The sequence below is a fragment of the Psammomys obesus genome, unplaced genomic scaffold, assembly GCF_907164565.1.
Source record: "Psammomys obesus unplaced genomic scaffold, mPsaObe1.curated_primary_1811, whole genome shotgun sequence".
Taxonomy (NCBI): Eukaryota; Metazoa; Chordata; class Mammalia; order Rodentia; family Muridae; genus Psammomys; species Psammomys obesus.
In genome coordinates, this window is record NW_026585987.1 from 4050552 (window position 1) to 4073731 (window position 23180).

Sequence of the window (23180 nt, forward strand, 5' to 3'; positions counted from 1 at the left end):
TGTGTGTGTGTGTGTGTGTGTGTGTGTGTGTGTGTGTGTGTGTGTGTGTAGCACGTGCACTCATCTATAGGCAGGGAGAACTGTCTCTCTGTAGATGACAACCAATTTCTGACTGCAGCCTGTCACCTGAGTGGCAGGCTTCTACTTGCAGTTTCCTGTTGACAACTGGGCCTGAATGACATCCATCTCCTCACTTTGCTCACTCGAGATGGCTCCATTCAGAGCTCTGAGGTCAAATGCAGAGGAGGATGGAAGTCCAAGTCCAAAGAGCTTGTTGTGCAGAGAGAAGAGTTTGGGAGGGTAGGGGATTGCAATAATCCCAGGATTTGAGAGCTTCAGATGACAATAAATCGGAGAATCTTGCAAGGATCAGTTATCAGTAGCATCATTTCAGAGACTAGGAGAATGAATGCCACAGACTTGATCAATCAGAATTTATTTTTGAACAAGGCTCCCAGGTAAAGTGAGAGAAACATCACTTTACAGCACGTAGCTGTGTGTGAGTTGATGGGGTGCACTGCAATGATGAACTGAGGAGTATGGTGTTGACTGAACAGGTAGCGCATGGGGGCTCTGCACTGCCCACTGTGAGGGCAGAGACAGGTGCCGAGGAAGAACAGAAGTCAGTGTTAACCTGCCTGCCTCTCTGGGAGTGGTGAAGGCCTTGGCATCCCATGGTTGTGGTATTTGACACAGACTCCTGATGTCTTTTTTCTTGAGGACTGTATCTACTTAGGATGCTCTTTAAACTGTGTGTCTTGACTCAACGCATCATAACAGGCTCTTAAAGAAGAGGACCTTATCAGCAGATAATTTAATGAGAGTAAGCCTCGTTTCTGGATTTATGACAGTTTATAATTTTTCTATAATGTATGTATTATTACATTTTCTATTTTATTGGCAGCTAGAACATAGTGTTTATTAGAGAAGCCGTCCTTACCTACCCTGGGTTCCTGATGTGCAGATACAGCAGGGTAGTTGGTTATTTGCTAATGAAGTCAAATTAAGGGAAGTGAATTTCTTATAGGAGTGGAATATGTTAGCTTAAATGATTTTTAAAACACAGTGTATCTTTTAATTAATGATAAGGGAGGCTTTAAAAAATGTTCAGTGCTTTTGTACTTTCTCCTTAACAAAAATTTGCCTGTGCCAGCATCACAACGCTATTCCATTTTTTTTGATAGTTTATAAATGTTCTAGCCAGTATATTTATGTCTATGATTCATCTCAAGTGAGTTTTTGTATCTGCTGTGATTTGAGAGTCAAATTTTTGTCTTTCCCCGTCATTTTTATAGTCCTGCCATGTGCTGAAAATATTTTATTTCCTCTGATGAGTTACTCAGGGGTCTTAGTCAAACTCAGATCACTTTGTAAGTGTGTCTATATCTTAGATTATTTATTTTGTTCTATTGTTCTATTTATCTTTACACAAATCTCACTCTGTAAGCATATAGTAATACCATGCACCAAAGCTGCCAATAATTTTTTATCTTTATCTATATGTAATTTCCAAAATGTAGAACACTGAGCTTCCTATGGAGGCAGTGATAGCTAATTCAGTTTTATTAGCTTGGTAGCAAACTTGATGGAAAAGACCTCTTAAACTAGAACTCAGTTCCCTTATTCGCTGTTTGAGACTGCTAGTTTCAGTGAGAACCTCCCTGTGTTGGTCTGGAAGTCTTACCCTTAAGCAGTAGGTGCAGAACCCACATTAGAGCAATCTCCACCACCAATGCCCAAAGAAAGCCCTTGAACAGCTAAAATACAGTGTAATTTATTGCTTTTACCACTAGAAAGGCCCTCAAATCTTCACTTTGGGCCCATTTATTCAGTTTTTGTTCTGATCTCAAGATAGGATCTCACAATGTTGCCCAGACTGGCCTCAAGCATGTGAGATTTAGCAATCCTGGATCTCAGCCTCCTGAGTCACAGGGACCATGGGCACAGAACACTCTGCTGGCTTTACCCTCACTTTAGACATCACTGCAACAAGCATTGTGATTTCTTCCCCTAGCTTGCAGAACATTGGAATTACTAAGTAACCTCTGTACAATCTTATCTTTGTAAGCACAGACCTTGAAGGCTTCAGCTTTCAACCTCCATCTGCTAACCTAGGCCCAGAGTGTTTTCAGCTCTGAGATTTATTGCTGAATAAACTCACCCTTTCTAGCTCTTTCTGAATACTGGCTGGCTGGTTCAGCTCAGCTGTTCTGGCTCAAAACTCCTCTCCAAGCTGATGGATTCAAATGGGATTCTCTCAGATTTTCACTGAATTTCTCTCCTTAGAAAAACTGTCTCTAAACTTCACAAACTGATTGCATCGATTGCACAAACTGACAGAACCGAAAGGAACTGCACAAACTCAACTTCATTCAACTGAATTGCACCAAACCTGAATTTCTCTCCCTGCACTGCTTTTAGGTAGCCTCTTTTTCTTGTCTGTTTTTATGGTAGTTGGGCATATCCTGTCTCTGATTCATTCTGACAAATCTTTCTCTGATTCATCACTTTGTCTGCCCCTTAATTAGATGTCATTGTTTGGGATTAAAGGTGTGTACTAAGGGCGTGTCTGTATTCCAGCCAAATCATACTGTAATGCAGGGCGTGTCTGCATTCCAGGTGAAGCTCATCGACCTAAAAGATGTGATCCCTTGCCAGAGCAGCCATGTTGCTGGTTTAAAATCCCTCTACAGATATTCGTTTTCAACTAAGCCTTCCAGTACTGTGGGTAATGAGATACATCTGTAAGTGTGTGTGTGTGTTTAATACATTCAAAGAGCAAACATATCAGGTAATGAAGTTCCCCACACGAGCACTGGAAGTGCATAAAAAGATCAGTGTCACTTTTGCTCTGTCTTTAGCCTTAGAGTACCATTCATTGCTCATCTTCAGGTTGGATTGGTTTTCTTGCTGGTGTTTGCTCATGCCAGTGAGTTCCATGTGCCAGTTCTGTGGTCCCCAGCGTAAACTGTCATTCCAGTTATTATGAGAGATGATTGGGGCCATAAGTTTATGACCCCAAGGACATAATTTTTGTCTGACCATTCTGTTCTAGGTTATGAGGGAGAAGAAATCCTTCTTCTGTCTACAGTCAGCTACTCCCTGGGCTAAAGATCAAAGTTGCTTGCAAGTCGATAGCATTGCTACAAGGGTGGAGCTAAGCTCAGGATGGAGACAATTGTCTTGGAAATTTAGGGGAAAATCCTACCCCAAGGAAGTCAGTTTAGGGAGGAAGAGATCTCCCATGCCAGATGCAACAACAATATTTTAGCTATGTGCAGAGACATAGGGGAGGGACCTTCGCTCTACTGTTGATAAGATGTCTGACCTTTGAAAAGCTACCTGCCTTATTTTCTCAGAATTCAGGAAATGTACAGTGTGTTTATATTAACTTCCTTCAAGGCTAAAATAAGTCAGCAAGTGATGAAGGGTGAAGTCTTTGAAGTCAGGACTGGTACAGAAGAGTAGGGCATCAGTCAATAAAAGTGAGACCTCTCTTTACGAGACATCGAAAAGAGCATAGAACATGGGAAAAGCTCTCGGGAACATGGTGCTTTCTACTGTTACCTGGTTACAGACTTTATAGGTTATGAATTAAAGAATAGTTGAATGAAAATAGAAATACATAAAATATGTTTGTGTGGCGTGTGTTTGCATGGAGGTAGGCAAGCGTGCACACGTGTGTGTAGGGGCCTTAGGTTGATGGCCGGAGTTTTCCCTAGTAGCTCCCCACCTTATTCTTTGAGGCAGAGTTTCTCAAACCCAGGACTTGGCAAAACATCCAGTGCATCTGCTTCCATCTTCAGAGCACTAGAATTACAGGTGTGCCACCTCGCTCATCTGGTATTCACGTGGGTTCTGCGTTCGTAGCAAGGGCTTTATTCACTGAGGTCTCCCCGGTCCTAGGCAATGTGTTTTGAAAGTATGAAGTACAGAAGTGTCATGTTGTAGACGTGATGCTGTAGACATGTTGTAGACATGTAGGATGATCTTTGGCTTTTGAGCTGCCTACATAACATACCCAAGCCGCTCTTGATGTCTGCTTTCTTCAGCGGTACATGGGAACTGGACAAGCTTCACTTTCAAGCCCTTACTCTAACTTACATTTGACAAGGTGATGCTGCCCTTATCAGCTGTGAAGTGGGGAGAATGGTCCCTGGCTCATCTTTTACTTGCTCTCCTTCAGAATCCCACTTTTTTCTGTGTGATCTTCAGCTGAGTGAGTAGGGTTAGAAGACATGTCTTTTTCAGGGGATCTTGAGAAATTAACACCCACAGCTTTCCTCATTTGTGCTGGGAGCCAACAGTTTGTGGTAAGAAAGACGGACGTGTGACATGCCTGAATTCATGTGGATAACACAAGCAAAATCCCAGGACAGTCTAGCTTGGCATTGCCCTTTGGGAGCTTTTTTCCAGCAGCTAGCTTTTCCCTGACAGCCTCACAGCCTTTTTTTTTTTTTTTTTTTTGTACCCAGGCACCTCCTTTTTATAGATCTCTCTCATGGTACATGGTGTTCGAAGCAGGCAGCATGCTTTACGTCCATGCACTGAGCAATCCATCGAAACATAAATGTGCCTCTCCACAGAGAAATGGGGAAGGTACTGTGTGTGCAGTGTAACAGAGGGGGCCATGCCACGAATGCCAGCTCTTTCTATGCTCATTTGAAAAAGGGAAAAATAGGATTATTTTTGTTCCGCATTCTCCACGAGAGGGAATGTGACCAGCAGTGCTGGCAGAGGCCATGCCGTGACTTCCACGTGTACAGCGTCTCTGTGTGGGGCAGTGATGCTGTCTCACGGAGACCGTAATCTTTCCCATGCTTCCTCAGTCCACCCTGTCCATTATCCAGCCTGGGAGCAGCTGTGCTTAGGAATGGAAGACCTCAGCAAATGATGCTAAGGGAGGGTTTTCTGGCTAAGAAGATGTTATGACGGTGGGTTTTGATTGTCAGCTTTCGAGGACCTGGAATCTCTGAGGAGACAAGCTTCCGGGCTCACCTGTGAGAGATTATTTAGATTACGTAAACCTTTGGACAGCCTGGGAGGGATTATTTAATTGAAGTGAGAGAAGCCACGCTAAAGGAGAGTGGCAGCTTCCCAGGGTCCTGGGTTGCATCAAAAGGAAGAAGCTAGTGTACGCCAGCATTCATTGCTCTCCACCTCCTGACTACGATACAATCTGACTAGATCCCTCAAGCTGCTGCTACCAGGACCCTGCCTCCATGATGACCGTTTCCTTGAACACTGAGGCACAATAAAACTTTCTTTCCCTCAGCTCCTTTTGTCAGGATATTTAGGTAACTAAAACAGACGATGAACAGCACTCAAACAAGTTGCTTAGGCAAAGGAACTCCATTTCCTGTGATTGGTAGGAATAATGTCATCTTCCACAACCAGGACCTTGAGGTTCAAATGTTGTTTCGTCCAGAGACATGGAGGCAGACCAAGTGACCTGGTTTCTTCTGGTCTAGAGGTTCAAAGGAAAGTGTCCCTAATATAACTTAATACTGTTTTTTTTTTTTTTTCCTTTCTCTCACTTTTTTTCTCCCCTTAATTTGCACTTCCAATTTGCCGTGGCTGTAATGTGCGAATGGGCTTCCCTCCCACTTAAAACCATGTGTGAGAGTGAGAATTCTCCTCAAGAAAAGCCGGTCTCTGGGGTTTTGCTTCTTACTTGAGGGCTTATGAGGTAGGTGTGATGAAACCTTCTCCGCAGCAGGCCAGGGTGCCGCAGCTTCAGCTTCGGTGGGTTCAGCATTTCTGCTGTTAATTGTGGCAGGAGAGGGAGACACTCTTGAGGAGGTAGCTGCTGCGATCCTCTTGGAAATCGAGACAGAAGGAGATTGCAGACCAGAGTTTATGTCTAGAGAGTGGCTGTCCCATTTTGGCATAAAACTTTGTCAGGAGACAAAGCAATCGAGTTCATCCTTGGGCAGACGCTTGTACTTTTTATAGTGGATGGAGAGGGTGTATCAAGACAGAAAGGCTGGGAAGGGCCAGTTAAGGCTTGGTACTCAGGTGCATGGCCGGTCAACATCAGTGTGCTGTCCCTGGGAGAGCATTTAGAGAAGAGGATAGGAGGAGGAGAAGGAGGAGGAGGAAGAGGACAAGAAGGAGGAGACAGTAACAACAGGGTGAGGCCCTGGAACTCATGTCATATTTTACTTTACTTTTTTTTTTTTTTGTCTTTTCTAGACAGGCTTCCTCTGTGTAGCCCTGGGTGTCCTGGGACTCACTTTGTAAGATAGGCTGGCCTCAAACTCACTGAGCTCCCCCTGCCTCTGAGTGCTGGGATTAAAGGCATGTGGACTGCCATCACCACTCATGTCATATTTTAAGTAGGGGTGCCCTAAGTGTCCCAGGAACAGGAATTTACAGAGCACAATGTGCAAGAACGAAATTCAGGAAGACTGTGCAAAACCATGGTCCTCCTCATGCAAAGGTTGCTTGTGTGAGCATGGATGGGGCATTATTTCTTGGAGCATGGGCAGCCTGATAGTGGCTGTGCCACTGAAGAGAATGACTTCTTCTCCAGAAGCCAACATTTGGCAGTAGATAGCTCTTTAGGAAGATATGGGGGGGTCTAGCGCTTTCTTAGGGCACCTACGTCGCTCACATGCCGTAACTATGATCCGGGGCCTTTCCCCTGGAGCAAGGTGGAGTCTTTTCTTTTCTTTCTATTCTTTATTCCTTCTCTTCTTCCTCCTCCTCCTCCTCATTCTCTTTCCTTTCTTCCTCCTCCACCTCCCTCTTCCTTTTGTTTTTTTTTTTTTTCTCGAGACAGGGTTTCTCTGTGTAGCCTTGGCTGTTCTGGACTTGCTTTGTTTACCAGGCTGGCCTTGAACTCACAAAGATCCACCTGCCTCTGCCCATTGAGTGCTGGGATCAAAGGTGTGCGCCACCACACCCGGCTCTGCAAGGTGGTTTCTATAAAGTTGTAGAAGAGAAGATAGACTTGTGGAGGACACATGGTCATGTCTTGAGAATTAAATTTAACAGCTAAATTCTTATTAAAATGCACCAGCATGCATGCTTTCTCAAGTCGCGGTGAAAATTTTGTATATTCCTTTGGAAAATTAAATTAGCATATTTAAGGCAGCTGAAAATTATCTTTCACTGGTAGATGTTATTTCTATAGTGTTCTCTGCCTAAGAAAATAGTGTCTCTGAGACTTAAGTTTGACAGCTAAGAACAAGAGCCAACATCTGCCCAAGGCTTTCACGGTTTCAAGAACTTCCTTAGGTGTTTTACACACTCTAATTCACTTAATCCCCAGAAAAATCTTTGTGAGGTGATCCTGCATTTAAATTAAGTCCTGCATTTCACAAATGAGGACCCTGGAGTTGAGGGACTGAGTGAGCTGTTTGGGTTGGGAGTAGACTGTGGATCCAGCTAGTTGGTCAACTACCTTGGACCTGTCCTGTAGTCTACCTCTCCCTGAGGGTCAGTGGGGTAGATCAGCTCGGACAGTGCTATGCTTTCTACTAGGTAGCATTAGGGTCATGATAAGAGATATGTGTGGGACACCAGAGTGTGAATGAGGAGCCCTACTTCTCATCAGGTGTAAAATGGGTCGAGAAGACAGGTCCCTTATTGGATGCTGCTATTTGGAAGCCAAACAGAATCCCTGGGTTTATAACTCCTCGTCTCTAGACAATCAAAACAGTGAAAGCGAATGGGGTTGGTGGGGGCAGAAGCTGTTTGAAGTCCTTGATGTTTAAGTCAGAGAAACCTGATTGCAACCCCAGGAGGAAGGCACTGTTATTCCATTCATTTTCTAGATGAGAAAGTGAAGGCCCCAAATGAGGTAGGAACACACCTACAAAAGGCAGAGCTGGAGCAGACCAGGTTCCGGGCTTTGGCCAATGTGAAATACTTGTTCCTATCGTGCAAAACAGGACTCAGTGAGGGGTGGGATGAGGACAAATGAAACTGGGTGTTGAGCTGTTTTGAGTGTGCCCTTAAAAAGGTGGTGTTGTTTGTGAGTGTGTCTTTGAACTGGGAGACACCATCTGTGAATATGCCCCTGAGTTGGGCCATACAGAAGGTAAATGGAGACACTTTTTCTGCGGACTCCTCTAAAGAAGAAGGCCGTTTCTCACTCAAGCACCCCTGGGATCCTCTGAGGAATGCCTGATTCTTTCTGCAGCCCTGGCTTTCTGTCATTAGCTCAGACTCTCGAAACAAGGCATGGATATTTTGTGCCTTTCGTTTAGAGCTTGTAAATTATCCAGTGTTTCAAGATGGTATTTGCTCATTTCACCCCAATTCATGTTATAATGGTATAAATGTGGAAGGAGGACCTACCAAAGGGACCTTACAGTCTCTCTAAGGGAAAAATAATGGAAGCCAAGTAGTCAAATGTCTACTAAGGACAGCCCAAGTACCTCTTGATTCTCAGAGGTCCGAGTTTCTGCTGCTTGTCTCCATGTGGCCTTGTCCCTCTTGCCTCAGCCCAGCAGAGCAGTTGCTGCTTTTAAGGTAGCAATGGTCAGGGTATGCTTTTCCCCCCCTTATTCTACTCATACTGTTTTCACCAACCTTCTGCCCTTCCACACGTCTGTTCATTTTCAAAACTCAGTTCAACTTTTGTCACGACCATTGAGCTTCTCTTCATCTTATTCCCCAGTCTATAATACTAACCATTCTATTTTATGTTCTTTTACTGTATCCCGAATAAGACAGCCTTGAGAACATTGTGCGGTTCACAAAACTAGTTGTTGAATACTTGATTTGCACCAATTGCTTCATGCTGCTCTGCTGTGATTCTTGCAATAACCCCTGAAGAAGGTCCTACACCACCTACATGGGTGCAGATAAAACAAAAAGCTACTTCCCCAAGTTCAATGACCAGTGTTTCCATTTATGAACTAACTTTATGGAAAGCAGAGATATCATACCATCTTTTTCTGGAGCCAGAGACCAAACAGAGTGTAGCGCCTGTCAAGACTGCAGCTGTTTCCGTCCTTGGAGCTTGGCAGAGGGTGGAAAGAGAAATTGAGGTTATTGCCAACACAGAAGATGGCACTGCCCCACTCCCAGGGCAGGCAGAAAGCCCTGTGTATCTTTGTATCTTTAGTATGCATAGGCAATTAACAACAGTTTTGTTGAGTATGGACAAATGGATGCCTACATCTTTGTCTTGATGTGTTTTGATGTTCCGAGACAAGATCTTGCCATGTAGTGCAGGCTGGCCTCAAATTCCTGACTTCTCTGCCTCTGCTTGTCCAGTTATTGCTGTTCTGTTTACGTGTCCTATACTCAGTGTGTGGAGAGGTCAGGCAGGCTGTGGAGGTCAGAGTGGACTTCACTGGGGAGTGAAGTCATGTTGAATTGAGGCTGGTAGAAGATATGGGCAGATGGGTAATTGCATGGGAACAACTGTCTGTGATGGTTGAAATTCCTGGAATGATCAACCTGGACAAGAGCATTGTTTCTTTGCCTTTTGTAATGTCTTGCTTGCTCTATAAAATCCCAAATTAGGAACACTTTTTTTCTACTTAGTCAGTGGCAGCCCACTTCCACCACTGACCTCACACCTCCAGACTCAGGCTGGCCCATTTTGCTTGCTTGTGTCTTTGAGGAGCATGAATCCCTGGGGTCTCAGGCTCACAGTCAGTTTCCTTTGCAGGTGAACATGTTTGTTGAAGGGTTCCACGATGCCATCCTCCTCTACGTTCTAGCGTTACATGAAGTTCTCAGAGCTGGCTACAGCAAAAAGGATGGGGGGAAGATCATCCAGCACACTTGGAACAGGACATTTGAAGGTAAGGGATCCATGGTAGCAGCACCACAGCCAGATAAGCTGCTGCTTTCTAGACTCTTGACTTCTCCATTTTTTTTTTATTATCTCACATACTACATCCTGATTACAGTTTTGCTCCTCTCCTTCTAGCCCCTCTCTCCACCTCTCCTCTTCCCTCCGATCCACTCCTCCTTCATTTCCCTTCAGAAAAGGACAGGCCTCCAAGGGCTGTCAACCAAATAGCATATTAAGTTGCAGTAAGACTAGGCATGAACCCTCATATGTAAGGCTGCATGATGCAACTGAGTAGGACAAACACGGTCACCAAAGCAGGCAAAAGATTCATAGACAGCCCCCACTCCCACTGCTAGAAGTCTCACAAGAAGACCGGGCTGCATCAGAGAGGAGGCTTCATCCAGCAACTGATGGAAGCAGATTCAGAGAACCACAGCCAAACGTTAGGCAGAGCTCGGGGAATCCTGCGGAAGAGGAGGAAAAAGATTGTAAGAACCAGAGGGGTCAAGGACAACACAAGAAAAACCACAGAATCAACTAACCTGGGCTCCCAGGGACCCAAAGAGACACTCAGAAAGCATGTATAGGTCTGACCTAGGCTCTCTGCATATGTTATGGTTGTGTAGCTCTCTCCATTTTAAAGTATGGATAATAAGCCAATAATTCACCTCACAGGGTTGGAAAAATAAGGTCAAATAGTACAATGCATGTGAACATGATTTGAGCAAATTCTACTGCAATAGGAACTATCCTGTTCCTGCCCATTTAAATAACAAGTATACCATGGTGTGTGTGTGTGTGTGTGTGTGTGTGTGTGTGTGTGTAAGCTAGAGGTTCATGTCAGATTTTATTTTTCTACAACGTAGTGTTTGAGTTGTATCGAATCGAATCAGGAGCTCACTGTTTTGGCTAGACTGACTGGGCAGCGAGCTCCTGAGACATGTCTGTTTCTGCCTCTGCTAGCACACGGGTTACAGCTCGGAACTACTGTGCGCAGCTTTTTACGTAGGGCGGAGAGTCAGGACTCAGGTTGTCATGCCTGCACAGTAAGCGCTTCACACACAGAGCCATCTCCCCGCCCCATGCACTTCAAAATCACCTCCAACGTAAGTCTCTTCATCCGTCAGTGTGAGAGAGCTGCAGTCAGGCTTGAAGGCCTGTCACCCCGTGTTAGCGCAGGCATGCTTTCGCATATGCGGACCATGTTGGCTTTCGTGAAGTGCACATGCTGGCTGTCACATCCAGCCTGCTTGTCGGAGCTTGTTAATGGGTCCAGGTCCTCTGCTTTTATGTTACTTTCAAAACAGGGAACATCAGTTCCTGTTAAAACCAACCAACCAAACAAACAAACAAACAAAACAAAAACCAACCAACCAAACAAAACCAAACAGGAGAGAAGTGTAAGAATAAGAAGAGCCTATGTTGACATTTGAAAATGAGACTGTATTTGTCTTGGAAGCTTAAAAACAACGAAAATGCACAAAATAAGTGAAAGCTCTGCTTCCCACCCCCGTCTACCTCACCCAGTGCAACCACTATCGACTTTTCCCTAGATGACTCCAGAGGCCTGCTACACCTTGTGCTAGCATACCGTATGAACCACGTGAAACTTTTGTAAAGCAGGTCTCATTGTAAACACCACCTTTCACTTTAATTTTGTTTATATTATACTTTTATTTTTGTATGTAAAAAACTGCATACGCGCACTCGTAGACCTAACAACATTTTAAAATGACATTCTGCCATTTGTCTACATAATCCTTTACTTCTTTTTGTTTATTTGTTTTGAGGAAGGGTCTTACCATGTAGTCCTGCCTGACCCAGAACTTGTTTTTATAGGACAGACTGGCCTTAGACAGGAGGCAATCCTCCTGCCTCTGCCTCCCGAGGTCTTGGACTGCAGGTTCTACCACAGTCAGCTTCTAATCTGTCTTTGGTGGATGCTTCAATGGGCTCCAGTTTTTGTTATTCTACAATACGGCGTCACAGGCTCTTCCACATCTTGGAGAATTTTTGTGACTATTTCTCACAAAGAACATGTTTCACGTGAAGGCTTTGGGTCTCAAATATGCTGGTACTTTATAAAGTACATTGAATATTGCCAGACTTTTCTTTTGAGAGGCTTTGCTAATTCTAATACCAACATAGCTTCTTTTTAAAATTTTTGAGATTTTACCTACCTTGCTCCTTTTTCTTTCCTTCCTCCACACCTTTCCTCCTTTCCTTCACATTCATGCCTCCTTTTTAAACTAGTTGTTACTGTATGCATATGTATGTATATATCTATATACATATATGTATCTATGTATGTACACACATATATTCCTAAATATAACCTGATTAGTCAGTATAATGTTGCTTGTAAGGATGACTTTAGGGTTGACTACTTGCCAAACATCTTAGAGAAAATTGTGCTAATCTATATTTTTATCAGTATATAAATATGAGAGGTGGTTTATATAAGTGTATATAAGATAGGTGGTTTTCTCCTATCTCACTAATACTCCAAGCTGGCATGAGCTGGTTCCTAGAGCAGACATCAACTTTCTAGTCTTCCACACCATCCATTTGACAGGCAGCTGTGATATACCAGACACTGTTCAAGGAGCAGGGGATAAAGCAGTGAACTAAAGATGTTGCTGATCATCAGTTTATCTAATGTGCAAATATATGTGTGTGTGTGAGAGTGTGTGTACGAACAGACAATAAACACACACTGGATTCCAGGGGCTGTAAAATGGAGCAGAGTAGGAAGATCTAGAAAGTGGTGGGTGGGACTGTTGGCTTAGAGTGGTCAGGCAAAAGTCTCTGAACATGGCAGCAAGGTGAGACCTGAGGGCGACAGGAGAAGCCATTTTGTTTAGGAGACTGCTGCGAGGGAGCAGCAGTTGTATTGTAGTCTGAGTGTTATGTGGTAGGAGACTGCTCCCGCGGAGCTGGGAGTTCTATGTGGCACAGTGGGATAGGACCCAAAGTTGAAGATGCAGTGGGGGCAGTCCCATGGACCTGGAAAGCCCGCTGAAATAGAAAGCAATGTTAGTTTCCAGGGAGATGCTATGCCTTCTGGCTGCTCAGAAGCACATAACCTGTGGTTTGCTGGTGAGCGTCTTCTGAGAACCATTAATACAGAATGCAGACCTGGGAAACAGGGAGCAGGAGCCTGCATCCTTTATACCCCATTGGCTCTGGAAGGAGGCTGAGAAGTAAGATAACTGAAAAAGATCTCTTTTCAGTTCCGTTTTGTGCCAACTCATCCTGTGAGCCCTTTAGTGGACCAAAGTATGCTTATACTCATTCGTGAAGGTTTTCATGAAAAAGTGAAAAATTTCAATGACAAGAACGAAGCCAACTCTAGATCAGAGAGGAGTACATGAGGGTCCCCTCTCTGTTCTATGGCCTCAGCTCGTCCTCAGATATTAAACAGGAAGGACAGTAGAGGGGAATGGAGCTCCAGATAGGGTTGTCTGGTGGCTATTGCTAGGTTTCACTGCTCTGTGGTGTTTTCAGTGAACGCCATGCTTTACTCTAGACAAGAGTGACACCTTTCATTTTAGACAAGTAGTTGCTTGACGGTGAGTAAGCTTCCTGGATGACCTTGCTTTGCCTCTTCCTGCTTCATCAGAGGGGCAGGAATCAAATAGGGTAATTCAGGGAGCATATTAGGACAAAGTCAAATTTCCCAGAAGTTGTGCACAATACACCGAGAAATTTGTGTGTGGGGACACAACCTTGGTCAGGCACATCCCATTCTTAGCTATTACTCACTGCATGGTGTGGTCATTTGTTCTTGGTCTTTTGACAGCGGGACAGAAGCCAGAGTTGGGGATGCTGAAAGGCGCCACTGAGGGAGGTTGTTGAGAGAAGGGCAGGTGCCCACAATGGCTGGGGTACAGTTTTGTTTAGAGCCAAGACATGAACTAAATTTTCTTATATGCCATCTTGATATTTCCATTTTAGGGCCAGGTTTACACGGTCAGCATGTACCAAGAGTATAAAGAATCATATAGTTGGGTCTAAAATTAGAACCTTGTATGTTCAAATGTAAAGGTTGATGCCAAGATAAGTCTGGATTTGAGTGGTTTGGAGAGCGCATCTTATTTGCCAAACAATAGTCCATTTGAAGGTAGCCCCTCAAAGAGCTCTAAGGTAGATGTGCGAAGAAAAACTCAAACCTTCCTAACACTAAAAACAATTCTAATTTTAGTGGTTGATGTAAGTGACTATTAAGTTGTCAGCAGGAAAAAAAAAATACCCTGGATGTTATTTGACAAAATTGGATTTTATTGCCATGAAACCTATGATCAACTCTCAAGTCTTTCAAAAGATGATCCAAGAAGAAGCCATGTTTCCTCTGTGTGAAGGGTCAGAGGGACCAAGTAAACAGGACTGTGGCATAGGGCATAAGCTCCACTCCGGGCAAACAGAGAAAGGGTAGAAGGGATCATTGCTGGTACACAGGAAAACTCTGCTGTGGTTATAACAACCCCACTTCTGCTTGATAACCTCAGGTCAAGTCTCACTTTGTGAAGCAGCCATCCCGAGAGTTCTCACCCTATTTCTTGGCAGAGCTGCAATGACTTAAAGGTGTAATGAGGTGCTGAATCACTAGGGCCACTTCATCTTATAAAATATTCTGTGAAACACTGAGCAGGACACACCTTCCCAGACACCTCTGAACAAAACGGCAAGTGTTTCTAGATAGGCACAATATTTGGAGAATGAATTCATATATATGTATATGAATATATATACCATATGTATGTATATATATGCATAAACATATGTACATATATGTGTACATACTACATGTAAACAATTTGAAGTTTTGTAGGCTCTCAAGGATGCAGAAGTTGGTGATGGGTATACCTTTGTAACCTACCTCTATTAAGAAGACAAAAAATGAAGATGAATGGTACCTCCATTCTGTTTCCAGCAAAGTAGCCCAAAGTCTGGAAAAATCAGTGGACCTTCAAACCACATCCCAAAGGACAGTAAACCCAAAATACTGTCCTCTCCAAACCACACAAGAGGATGGAACTTTCCCCTGGGATCCTTCACTGCAGACAGTCATTTGACTGGGGCAGTCATTAACTTCTGGAGAGAACCAAATAGATGGAAGCATCAATTAAGAACAACACAGAAGTCTCCCACAAAGAAAATAAATGGCTTTTGTTAATGAGAACATAGCTGGTGCCCACACCCTGCTAGGTAGTGAGTGAAGGCAGGAAAACAGACAACTTAGTATCAGCCATTGTTCTCTAGTGGCTTTTTGGGAACTGGTTGCTGTGGGCACCCACTGTGGCTGCTCAAGGTGGGTGGGTCCTCTCTGTTCTAGCTGCTCTGCTCTGGCTTCGTATTTCATTGGCTCTGTCCATAAATACAGACCCCCTTCATTAGAAGCTTCACAGTTCTCTGGGTCTTTTTTTTTTTTTTTTCTTTGCTTCAGGGTCTTTGTAAATTAAGCCAGGCAGGTTTCTTACACTTCTTGATAGTGGTTTGAATCACAGGTTTCCTTCCATGTAACTTTATAGAGATGTTTTAATTCCTGCTCTCTTATTGAACTCTAACTTGACGTGCCGAGTTGTCCTCTGGGTCATAGAGCATGGTCAGGCACTTTCTCTGATATTGCAAGCACAGTAATGATAATGGTAGCTTTAAAATATCATCCTTACCTCCAAACCCTAAGCTCAAAAATCCCCAAGTCTGAAACATTTTAAGTGACAAATAGAAACTTCCTTACAATGGATATTTGTTTCATGCAAAAAATTTTTTTTAAAATATTGTACTAAGATTACCTTCTGGCTATGTGTGGAAGTTTATATGAAATGGAAGAATCTTGTGTTTAGACTTGTGTCCTATCCCCAAGATGTCTCATTATGTGTATGCAAACATGCAAAAAATGAAAACATTTGAAATCTGAGACACTTCTGGTCCCGAGTACTTTGGCTAAGGGATCCTTAAACTGTGGGAACAGTAACGGTGGCAGTGACGCTGATGGAAGGAAACGGCAGGTCTTGCTTAAATATCTGCAGGAGATACCTCCACGGTTTACCTCACGCGATCATGTCCACAGCCTCTCGGCAGGGGCTTGACATTGTGCTTGCTTGCGCCGGCTGTAGAGCCTGAGGTTCAGGGGACTAATCAATATGTTGGCTGAGGCTGCAGAAGTAGGGGAAGAGAACCACAGTTCAGTAGTCATTCCTAGTATTAAAGAAAATCCCAAATTACATTTTGTTTATTTTATTGTAGTATGTGTGTGGTTTGTGTGTGTGTGCGTGTGGGTGAGTACATGTGTGTATGTCCATAGGTGTGCCACAGTGAGTGTGTGGAAGTCAGAGGACAATTTTTGGAAGCCATTTTGCTCTTCCTACCATGTGGGTCCCAGAGATCAACTCTATGTTCAGTTTGGTGACAAGCATGTTCCTCTACTCCACTGGCTCCAACCGATCTGATTCTAATGGGAAAAGGTCCAGGCCCCTCCTTGAGCAAAGACTCTGCTTGTTCTAACTTAACCTCCGCTGCAGTGCTAACTCAACACCCAGGAATCTTCCAGATAATGTTCCAGCAATAAATGAACACACACTGGGCAATAAAGACTTGCTCTTTAGACATTGACTCCAGGGACCCACCCACCAGACCTCCCGCTTTCCTGTGTGTTAATGCAGTCTGTGTGAAGCACACTCACGGAATCCTGGGCCAGACTGATTTTCTTTATGAGAGTTGTCCAACCATCACATCAACCTATGTATGATAAGACATCTTTACTTCTTGGCTACTTCTTTGAAAAAAAAAAAAAAGATCAAAACTCTAGAATGAACACACTACTTTCAGCATTGGCCTTTTTTTCCCCCCCAAAGATCATTTTATTTCTTTTTCTTTTTTAAATGGAGAAATGTTAAGAATTCAGGAATGCAGACACAGATGAAATTACAATGTCTTTCCAAAGGCCAACAAAAATGCTCCCAGCCTGATGCGAGTCCCTGTGGCATGAATTTGTTTTAAAAAATCCCATCAATTCGTTTTCTTGGCAGGCAGAAGTACCATAAGTAACCAACTCGGAGTTCTCTACCTCTCCCGTAGGTATCGCCGGGCAGGTGTCCATAGATGCCAACGGGGATCGGTATGGGGACTTCTCCGTGGTCGCCATGACGGACGCTGAAGCAGGCACCCAGGAGGTGAGCAGAGAGGACTTCTTCAGTGGTCGCTCTTGCGAATGGGGAACTCTGAGAATGTGTTTGCCCTGTTGTCCAAAGCATGCTTCGAATAAACACAAGCCTTTCTGTATGGTGAAAGCTCACTGTTGGTCAAGGGGTCAGACAGAAGGCAGGGCGTGCTGCCAGGTGTGTTCTCAGGAGAGAAGTCCTACCTTGCAGGTGGTCAAGAGCCGCTCCTCAGCCCCGTGTACTAATGGTATCTGTCGACAGGCGAAGTGTGACTTGCCTGCCTCGTGTGTTTCCAGATTTCCTTTTCTAGTGGTTATTATGGATTTTCAGGTGTTACTATTTCAAAAGATGGTGGAGTTTCAGGACAGGGAAGTCTGTCTTGGATCAAAGATGAGTCTATGACAGTCACTGGGCTCAGGGGCCTTCAGCTTCAGTTTCTTCAGCTGTAACATGGGAATCATAATATTTTCCTTGCTGGTCTCACAGCATCATTAGAACCATATGAAAAGTAACACATGACCTCTAATTGACAAACACAGAGAAAGGAAATAAGTATGAAATAAATAGTGTTTCTGCTGAAAAAAAAAATGCAGTTTTCAGCACACAATGATGATTTCCCTGTTTCCTTGCAAGGACATCACTCTTATCATGTTTTGGGCATGCGCATTAGAGACTTGTTTTCCTCTCTGTGGGGGTCCGCCTGGTGATAGAGCAGGAATCCTGGCACTGTGTTCACTGAATGATTCTATATTCCTCCTGCCCCCAGTCTGGGTCTTGTCTGCTGTCACCTTCCGCCTCTGGAGAAGGTGTGACGTGATAGTCCATCTAATGTTACTGTGAGGTTGCAGTGCACTTGGGATGTGCTCAGCACATAGCTGTAATTGTCGTTTTTCATGAGGGCCTAGAATTATTTTGACCATTTGAGAGCCTATGAGAGCCTGCTGTAGCTCAGTCAGGATGGAGGAGAAAGGTCATAGGCCACCCAGGAGACCCCATTTTGTGCCCAGACAAAAGAGAATCCCTAGAAACTATGTGTGAGAAGGCACTGCCAGATTAGCTCATGTGACTGAGCTAATAGTCTAGCTGGAGCGTGACCCTGCAATCCCATCATGAATGAGTGACGATTTTCCAGGGGTCTAAGGTGACAGCTGAAACTGTTCAGTCTGAACTGAATGGCAGAACACAAGAAGTGAATTCATCAGATGACTGTGACCCCTAAAGAGACAGCATAACCAAAAGAGGGTCAACTAGAAAGCTCCTCAAGGATGCTCTGAAGTTTTTTAAGTTGCATTTATTTGTGTGTGTGTGTTCAGAGGACAATTTATAGGAATAAGTTATCTTGCTAGACATGTCTGTCCTGGGGATCCAATTTAGGTCTTAAGGCTTGGTGGCAAGAGCCTTTACCTCTTAAGCCACCTTGCTGTCAGTCTACATCATGTGCTTTAGTGTTATAATTCTATGTCAGTCTAAGTGAGGAGTGTGTTTAACTTGAGTGTGTATACAGAGGCATTGGCTCTGTCTCATAGCCCTAAGGAAAATGGGCCTAACACATGGCTGACAGTGTGGACTGCTTCTGAGGCCAGATGGGATGAGCAAGGGAAAAAGCTGTAAATTTGTAGATTATTGTTTCATGGGGAAATGAAAAATCCACACTTCTCTCTTATGCAGTAGCAACTGATGACTACCTAAGGACAGCTTTGGTGGGGTGTGGCCTCCAGTGTGGACAGACACCAAGTGGCGCTGTCTTTGTCATGTCCATACCTTTCTAAGCCTACGTGACCTTGATTTCTTCCCTGCCGTGAGGAACCACTGTGACAGTTAGTGTCCCCTGCACAATAGTGGAGAGCTCTCGTCCCATTTCTCATGTTGTTCTGAAGCTCTTGCTGTCTCTTCCTGTAGAGCAGCCTGGGTTTTGGAGAGTGCGTGCAAGGCTATGTGCTTTGTGCCTCTTTTGGTAACAGGTATCATTCATTGGCTTTTCCTTTTGTATGTCTGACTTTTGTCTTCCTGTAGGTGATTGGTGATTACTTTGGAAAAGAAGGCCGGTTCAAAATGCGATCCAATGTCAAATATCCGTGGGGCCCGTTGAAGCTGAGAATAGATGAAACCAGGATTTTGGAGCATACCAACAGCTCTCCTTGCAAATCGTGTAAGTTCAGAGACTTAATTTACTGTTCCTCCTCTTCTCCAATTTCGCACTGCATGTGAGTCCGACACATGTTTCTCTCAAGGACTCATGTTCTGAAAGCTCCCAGGTTTTTTTATGATGTTTTCAAACCCATGGGAACAATTCACAGATAGCCACCCTTTCCCCCTTACCAGAAGTTTCCTTATTTATTCACTTTATCATTTTCTTCCAAATGGTAGGATATTCTGCCTGGATTTATATCTCCTACCACAATCTCTTAGTTACTAGAGGTTTCTACTTTTAGGAAACATAAAAAATGTTATTAACTGTCTCTTCTTCATCTCTTTTAAGAAATCTCAGTATTGATTTCATCATTCAATGATCAGGAATTTATATCCATGTGATAATTATGAGAAAGAATTAAGGAGCAAGTGTGTTAACCACATGTCTCTGGGACTGGATCCCAAATCTCACTTTGATTCTTGCCAGTTTTGGGACCTCAGGAAAATTCTTTCTGTTCACCAAGCCTCACTTTTCCCATGTGTAAAGAGAATTGGCCCAACTTTGATCTGAAGAGCTGACGAGACTGTGCACTGTAAACTTAGTCTAAACCCTGCAAGGAAAGTAGCTGTTTTCAAGACCTGAGATCCTCCTGAGAAGGAGGTAATTCAAATGGTCTACATTTTTGCAAAGCTATATAGGACATTTTGAGATGAAACTCTGGATTTAGTGAGAGAACATCTAAAAACAGAGTACTGACCCAGTGCAACTTCCCTCAAGCCTTCTAGCACTTTGAAGTGTTACCATCCACCTGTGAGAGACAGAAGCGCTGGGGCAGCGCCTTAGTCCATCCGGGGTCTTCTTTGACTTTAAACTCAGAGAGTATGGGTATGCCTGAGCTCTTCAGTTTGCCACTTTCATCAGATCCTTCCTGAATCTGTTTCTTTCTCTGCATATTATTCTCTCTAACTCTCTTTTCACACCTCCCCTTCTTGCTTTCCTCCCTCCTTCCCTGTTACAGATCTTGCTATGTAGCTTAGGCTGTCTTCAAACTTGAGATCCTGTTGCCTCATCTTCTCAAGTGCTAGGGTGACTGGTGTTTGTCCCAGGCCCAACTTTGATCTTGTTTTTGACCTTGTTCTGTTCACTCTCCTATGACGGTGCATTTATCTATTGCTTTCTGAAAACCCTTTCTTAAGCTTTGCACTTAGCAAGGAAGAAAGTCCAGGATTTCTAAAAAAAAAAAAAAAAAATATATATATATATATATATATACATATGCATATATATATAATATATTCTCATCAATTATATGTATACATATACATATATATGTAATATATTCTCATCAATTATATGTATACATATACATATATATGTAATATATTCTCATCAATTATATGTGTGTACACACATATATAATTTGCAAAGAAAGGAAAATTTGTTTCTCAAAATGAACTCTTATTATTGGTGTTTCTTTTCAAGCAGGTGGCCTAGAAGAATCAGCAGTGACAGGAATTGTTGTTGGGGCCCTACTAGGGGCTGGTTTGCTAATGGCCTTCTACTTTTTCAGGTAGGCACCATTTCTGATGTTAACATTCACAGTGCTTTTTATTTTTTATTTTTTTTGCCTTTGTCTCCTGTTTGTGTATAATATTCCCTGTGATTTGACCACACCCTTCATTCAAACAAGAAGGATGGTGATTAAAATATCAAAGCCTTGTATTTGGTCTTGTATTTGGCAGTCAGTAAGTCATGGAGTTCTATAGTGCTTGCTCCTGTTCACCACCATGGGCTGGGAAGTTGCTAGGATCTCTGAATTATTGATCCACTTATGAGAGTTCCTTCTACCTACTGAGTGCAAAAGAGAAGAGAAAATCTGTTCAAAGAATGAACTCCCCATCCTCAGGCTTGCTTCAATTTGGAAACAAGTGCCCGTGTTCACCATGAAGGGCTGGAAGAAGCTCCTGGTGGTGTCTAATCCCAGGCTGCAGTGGGTTCTGTGCTTGGAGAAGCTGCATGTTTAGCTGTTGAGGCTGAATGTCAAGACTCATAAACTCATGATATTGCACATGTGTTCAAGGTTTTAGTTGTTTGCTGCAGTGATGGTGGCCCATTCTTTGGTAATCTTCAGTGGTTGAATTCATGTCTTGTTGTAAGTCATCATGGCTTATTTGTAAGGTTTTTTCATTTTTGCATGGAAATGTAAGTCTGCGTGTATGTGGCTCTTTGTGGGAACAATTGTGTTCCTGTTCCTTTGGTCACAGTACACTTAATCTGATCCTTATCTGAGGGCATATCCTGGGAGTCAAGCAGAGCTTCTGGGGCAGAATAGATAAGGCTGAGCCCACAGGCTCCCAGGGAAGAAGGGGAAGGCTTGTTCTGCAGCATTTTGGAAAACATGCCAATTTTCCTCCGTGAATAAGGACATGATGATGCCTTGGGGCACACTACTTTAATCTCTGACCAGGGTTTTGTATTGTGTCACTTCTCATTTATCAAACCTAACCCACATGTCCCTGGAGGGCATTCTTTGTAAGAGGAACCATAGTATTTTATAGTCAAGTGAGGGTTTATTATTTCATTTGTTTTGCTTTTACCCAGGAAGAAATACAGAATAACCATTGAGAGGCGAAATCACCAAGAAGAAAGTAACATCGGGAAGCATCGCGAGTTACGGGAAGATTCTATCAGATCTCATTTTTCGGTGGCTTAAAAGAAATGCTCCCTTTTGTCTGCTTGAGATTTCTTAAAGAGATAAATGGAAGGAAAGACATCAGTGGAACAGAAAGGGCGTTCTTGGAGAATTTCATTCTTTCATGCAATAGTCATTTCACTTTAAATTTCCTTTAGAAGCTCAGGAATGATTATTAATCACTATCTGCCTCTCAGCCTTTCATCTCATGGCAAACAAATATAATGATAATAACATCATTCTATTAAGTGGTCTGACTGCTGGAAGGGTATAGTAGATTTATGTTTTGAAAGCCTGGTGTCTCCGTATCTTGATTGCTTTGGGGGCATTTCACACAAGGATATAAAAATGTGGTTTTTCTGAAATGAAATGTTTTGTAGCTAGAATAAAACAATTTTTACAAGTAGAATATTCTTGGAAAGAATTTAATACCCAATAAGAGGACAATGGAATGAAAGAAATCTCAAGGCTGGGAATGCAGTGCTCCTCTCTTTGGAACTAATGCACAGGTTTGTGGTTGACAAGGGCCGTGTCCAATGTCCACATTCAGGTCTGTCTTCATATCTCAAGAAAGGACCCTCCCTGTCTCTTTCAGTGTCTCATAAGAGATACCTTGGAAAACTGTAAATATTAGTGAGCTAGGAGGATTTATATAAGAAGAATGAGTCTAAAATGTTTCTTTTATGATGTAAAAAAAGCCCTACTTCACACTAACATTTTATTTTTAAGTATTTTAATCTTATATTTTGGTATTAGAAATGTGTCTATTTTTTCATTTTGAAGATTAAATTTCACTTATATTGTAAAAGCATGGAGGAGGTCTGTGGCAAGTCTGTGGTGATGGAGGATGGTTCTCTTTTTCTGTGTTGTCCACTCTCCCTTGGCTGTGGCTGCTCTGTTTGCAGATGTCCAGAAATATGTTCAGCTTACAAACTCTAAAGGAACACGATGACTTTTCCCTTTTGCTTGTTTTAAATGTACATTATTGGAGGGCTATGTTCCTTCTAATTACAGCCAAGTGATACACTTCAAAACCAAGAAAGGAAGGTCGGTAGAGTTAAGCAGGGTCTATAGAGAAATGCAACCCCTTTCCCTGAAGAACAGAGAGTGAGAATTTGACAGTAAAGCACAAAAGTAAAAGTAAATTTAAAAGATGCATACAATTTATCAAAATCTGAGGTGATGATCTTGATTAAAATCTTCTGTTTCCCCTTAACCCCACAAGAGTTTTGCAGCATCACAGATGATCCTTAGCTTGGACAGTGAGCGAGGACAGACAAGTGCAGAGTGGCCACTGTTGAGCCAGCGTTTGCTGGGTATCCACTCTGCCCTCAGTTCTGTGCACGGAGGTTTAAATTTGAGTTCCCACTTCATCATTTGAGGAGAGGACAAGGTGCCATCTTGTAAAAGCATGGAGGAGGTGTGTACCTTTCC

General features: G+C 43.1%; 1 protein-coding gene across 2 annotated transcripts in view; it reads left to right on the plus strand.

Annotated features, from left to right (window-relative positions):
* Positions 1-22554, plus strand: part of Npr3 (natriuretic peptide receptor 3) — a 57805-nt gene extending 35251 nt beyond the window's left edge. The window contains exons 4-8 of one of the 2 annotated variants that reach the window (XM_055601140.1): positions 9632-9767; positions 16841-16935; positions 18937-19072; positions 20537-20624; positions 21656-22554. In XM_055601140.1, the coding sequence (XP_055457115.1) occupies positions 9632-9767; positions 16841-16935; positions 18937-19072; positions 20537-20624; positions 21656-21767 (567 nt within the window). In that variant the 3' untranslated portion in view covers positions 21768-22554. The remainder of the gene's footprint in view (positions 1-9631; positions 9768-16840; positions 16936-18936; positions 19073-20536; positions 20625-21655) is intronic. The other variant, XM_055601141.1, reaches the window with a different exon arrangement.
* The last annotated feature ends 626 nt before the right edge of the window (positions 22555-23180 follow it).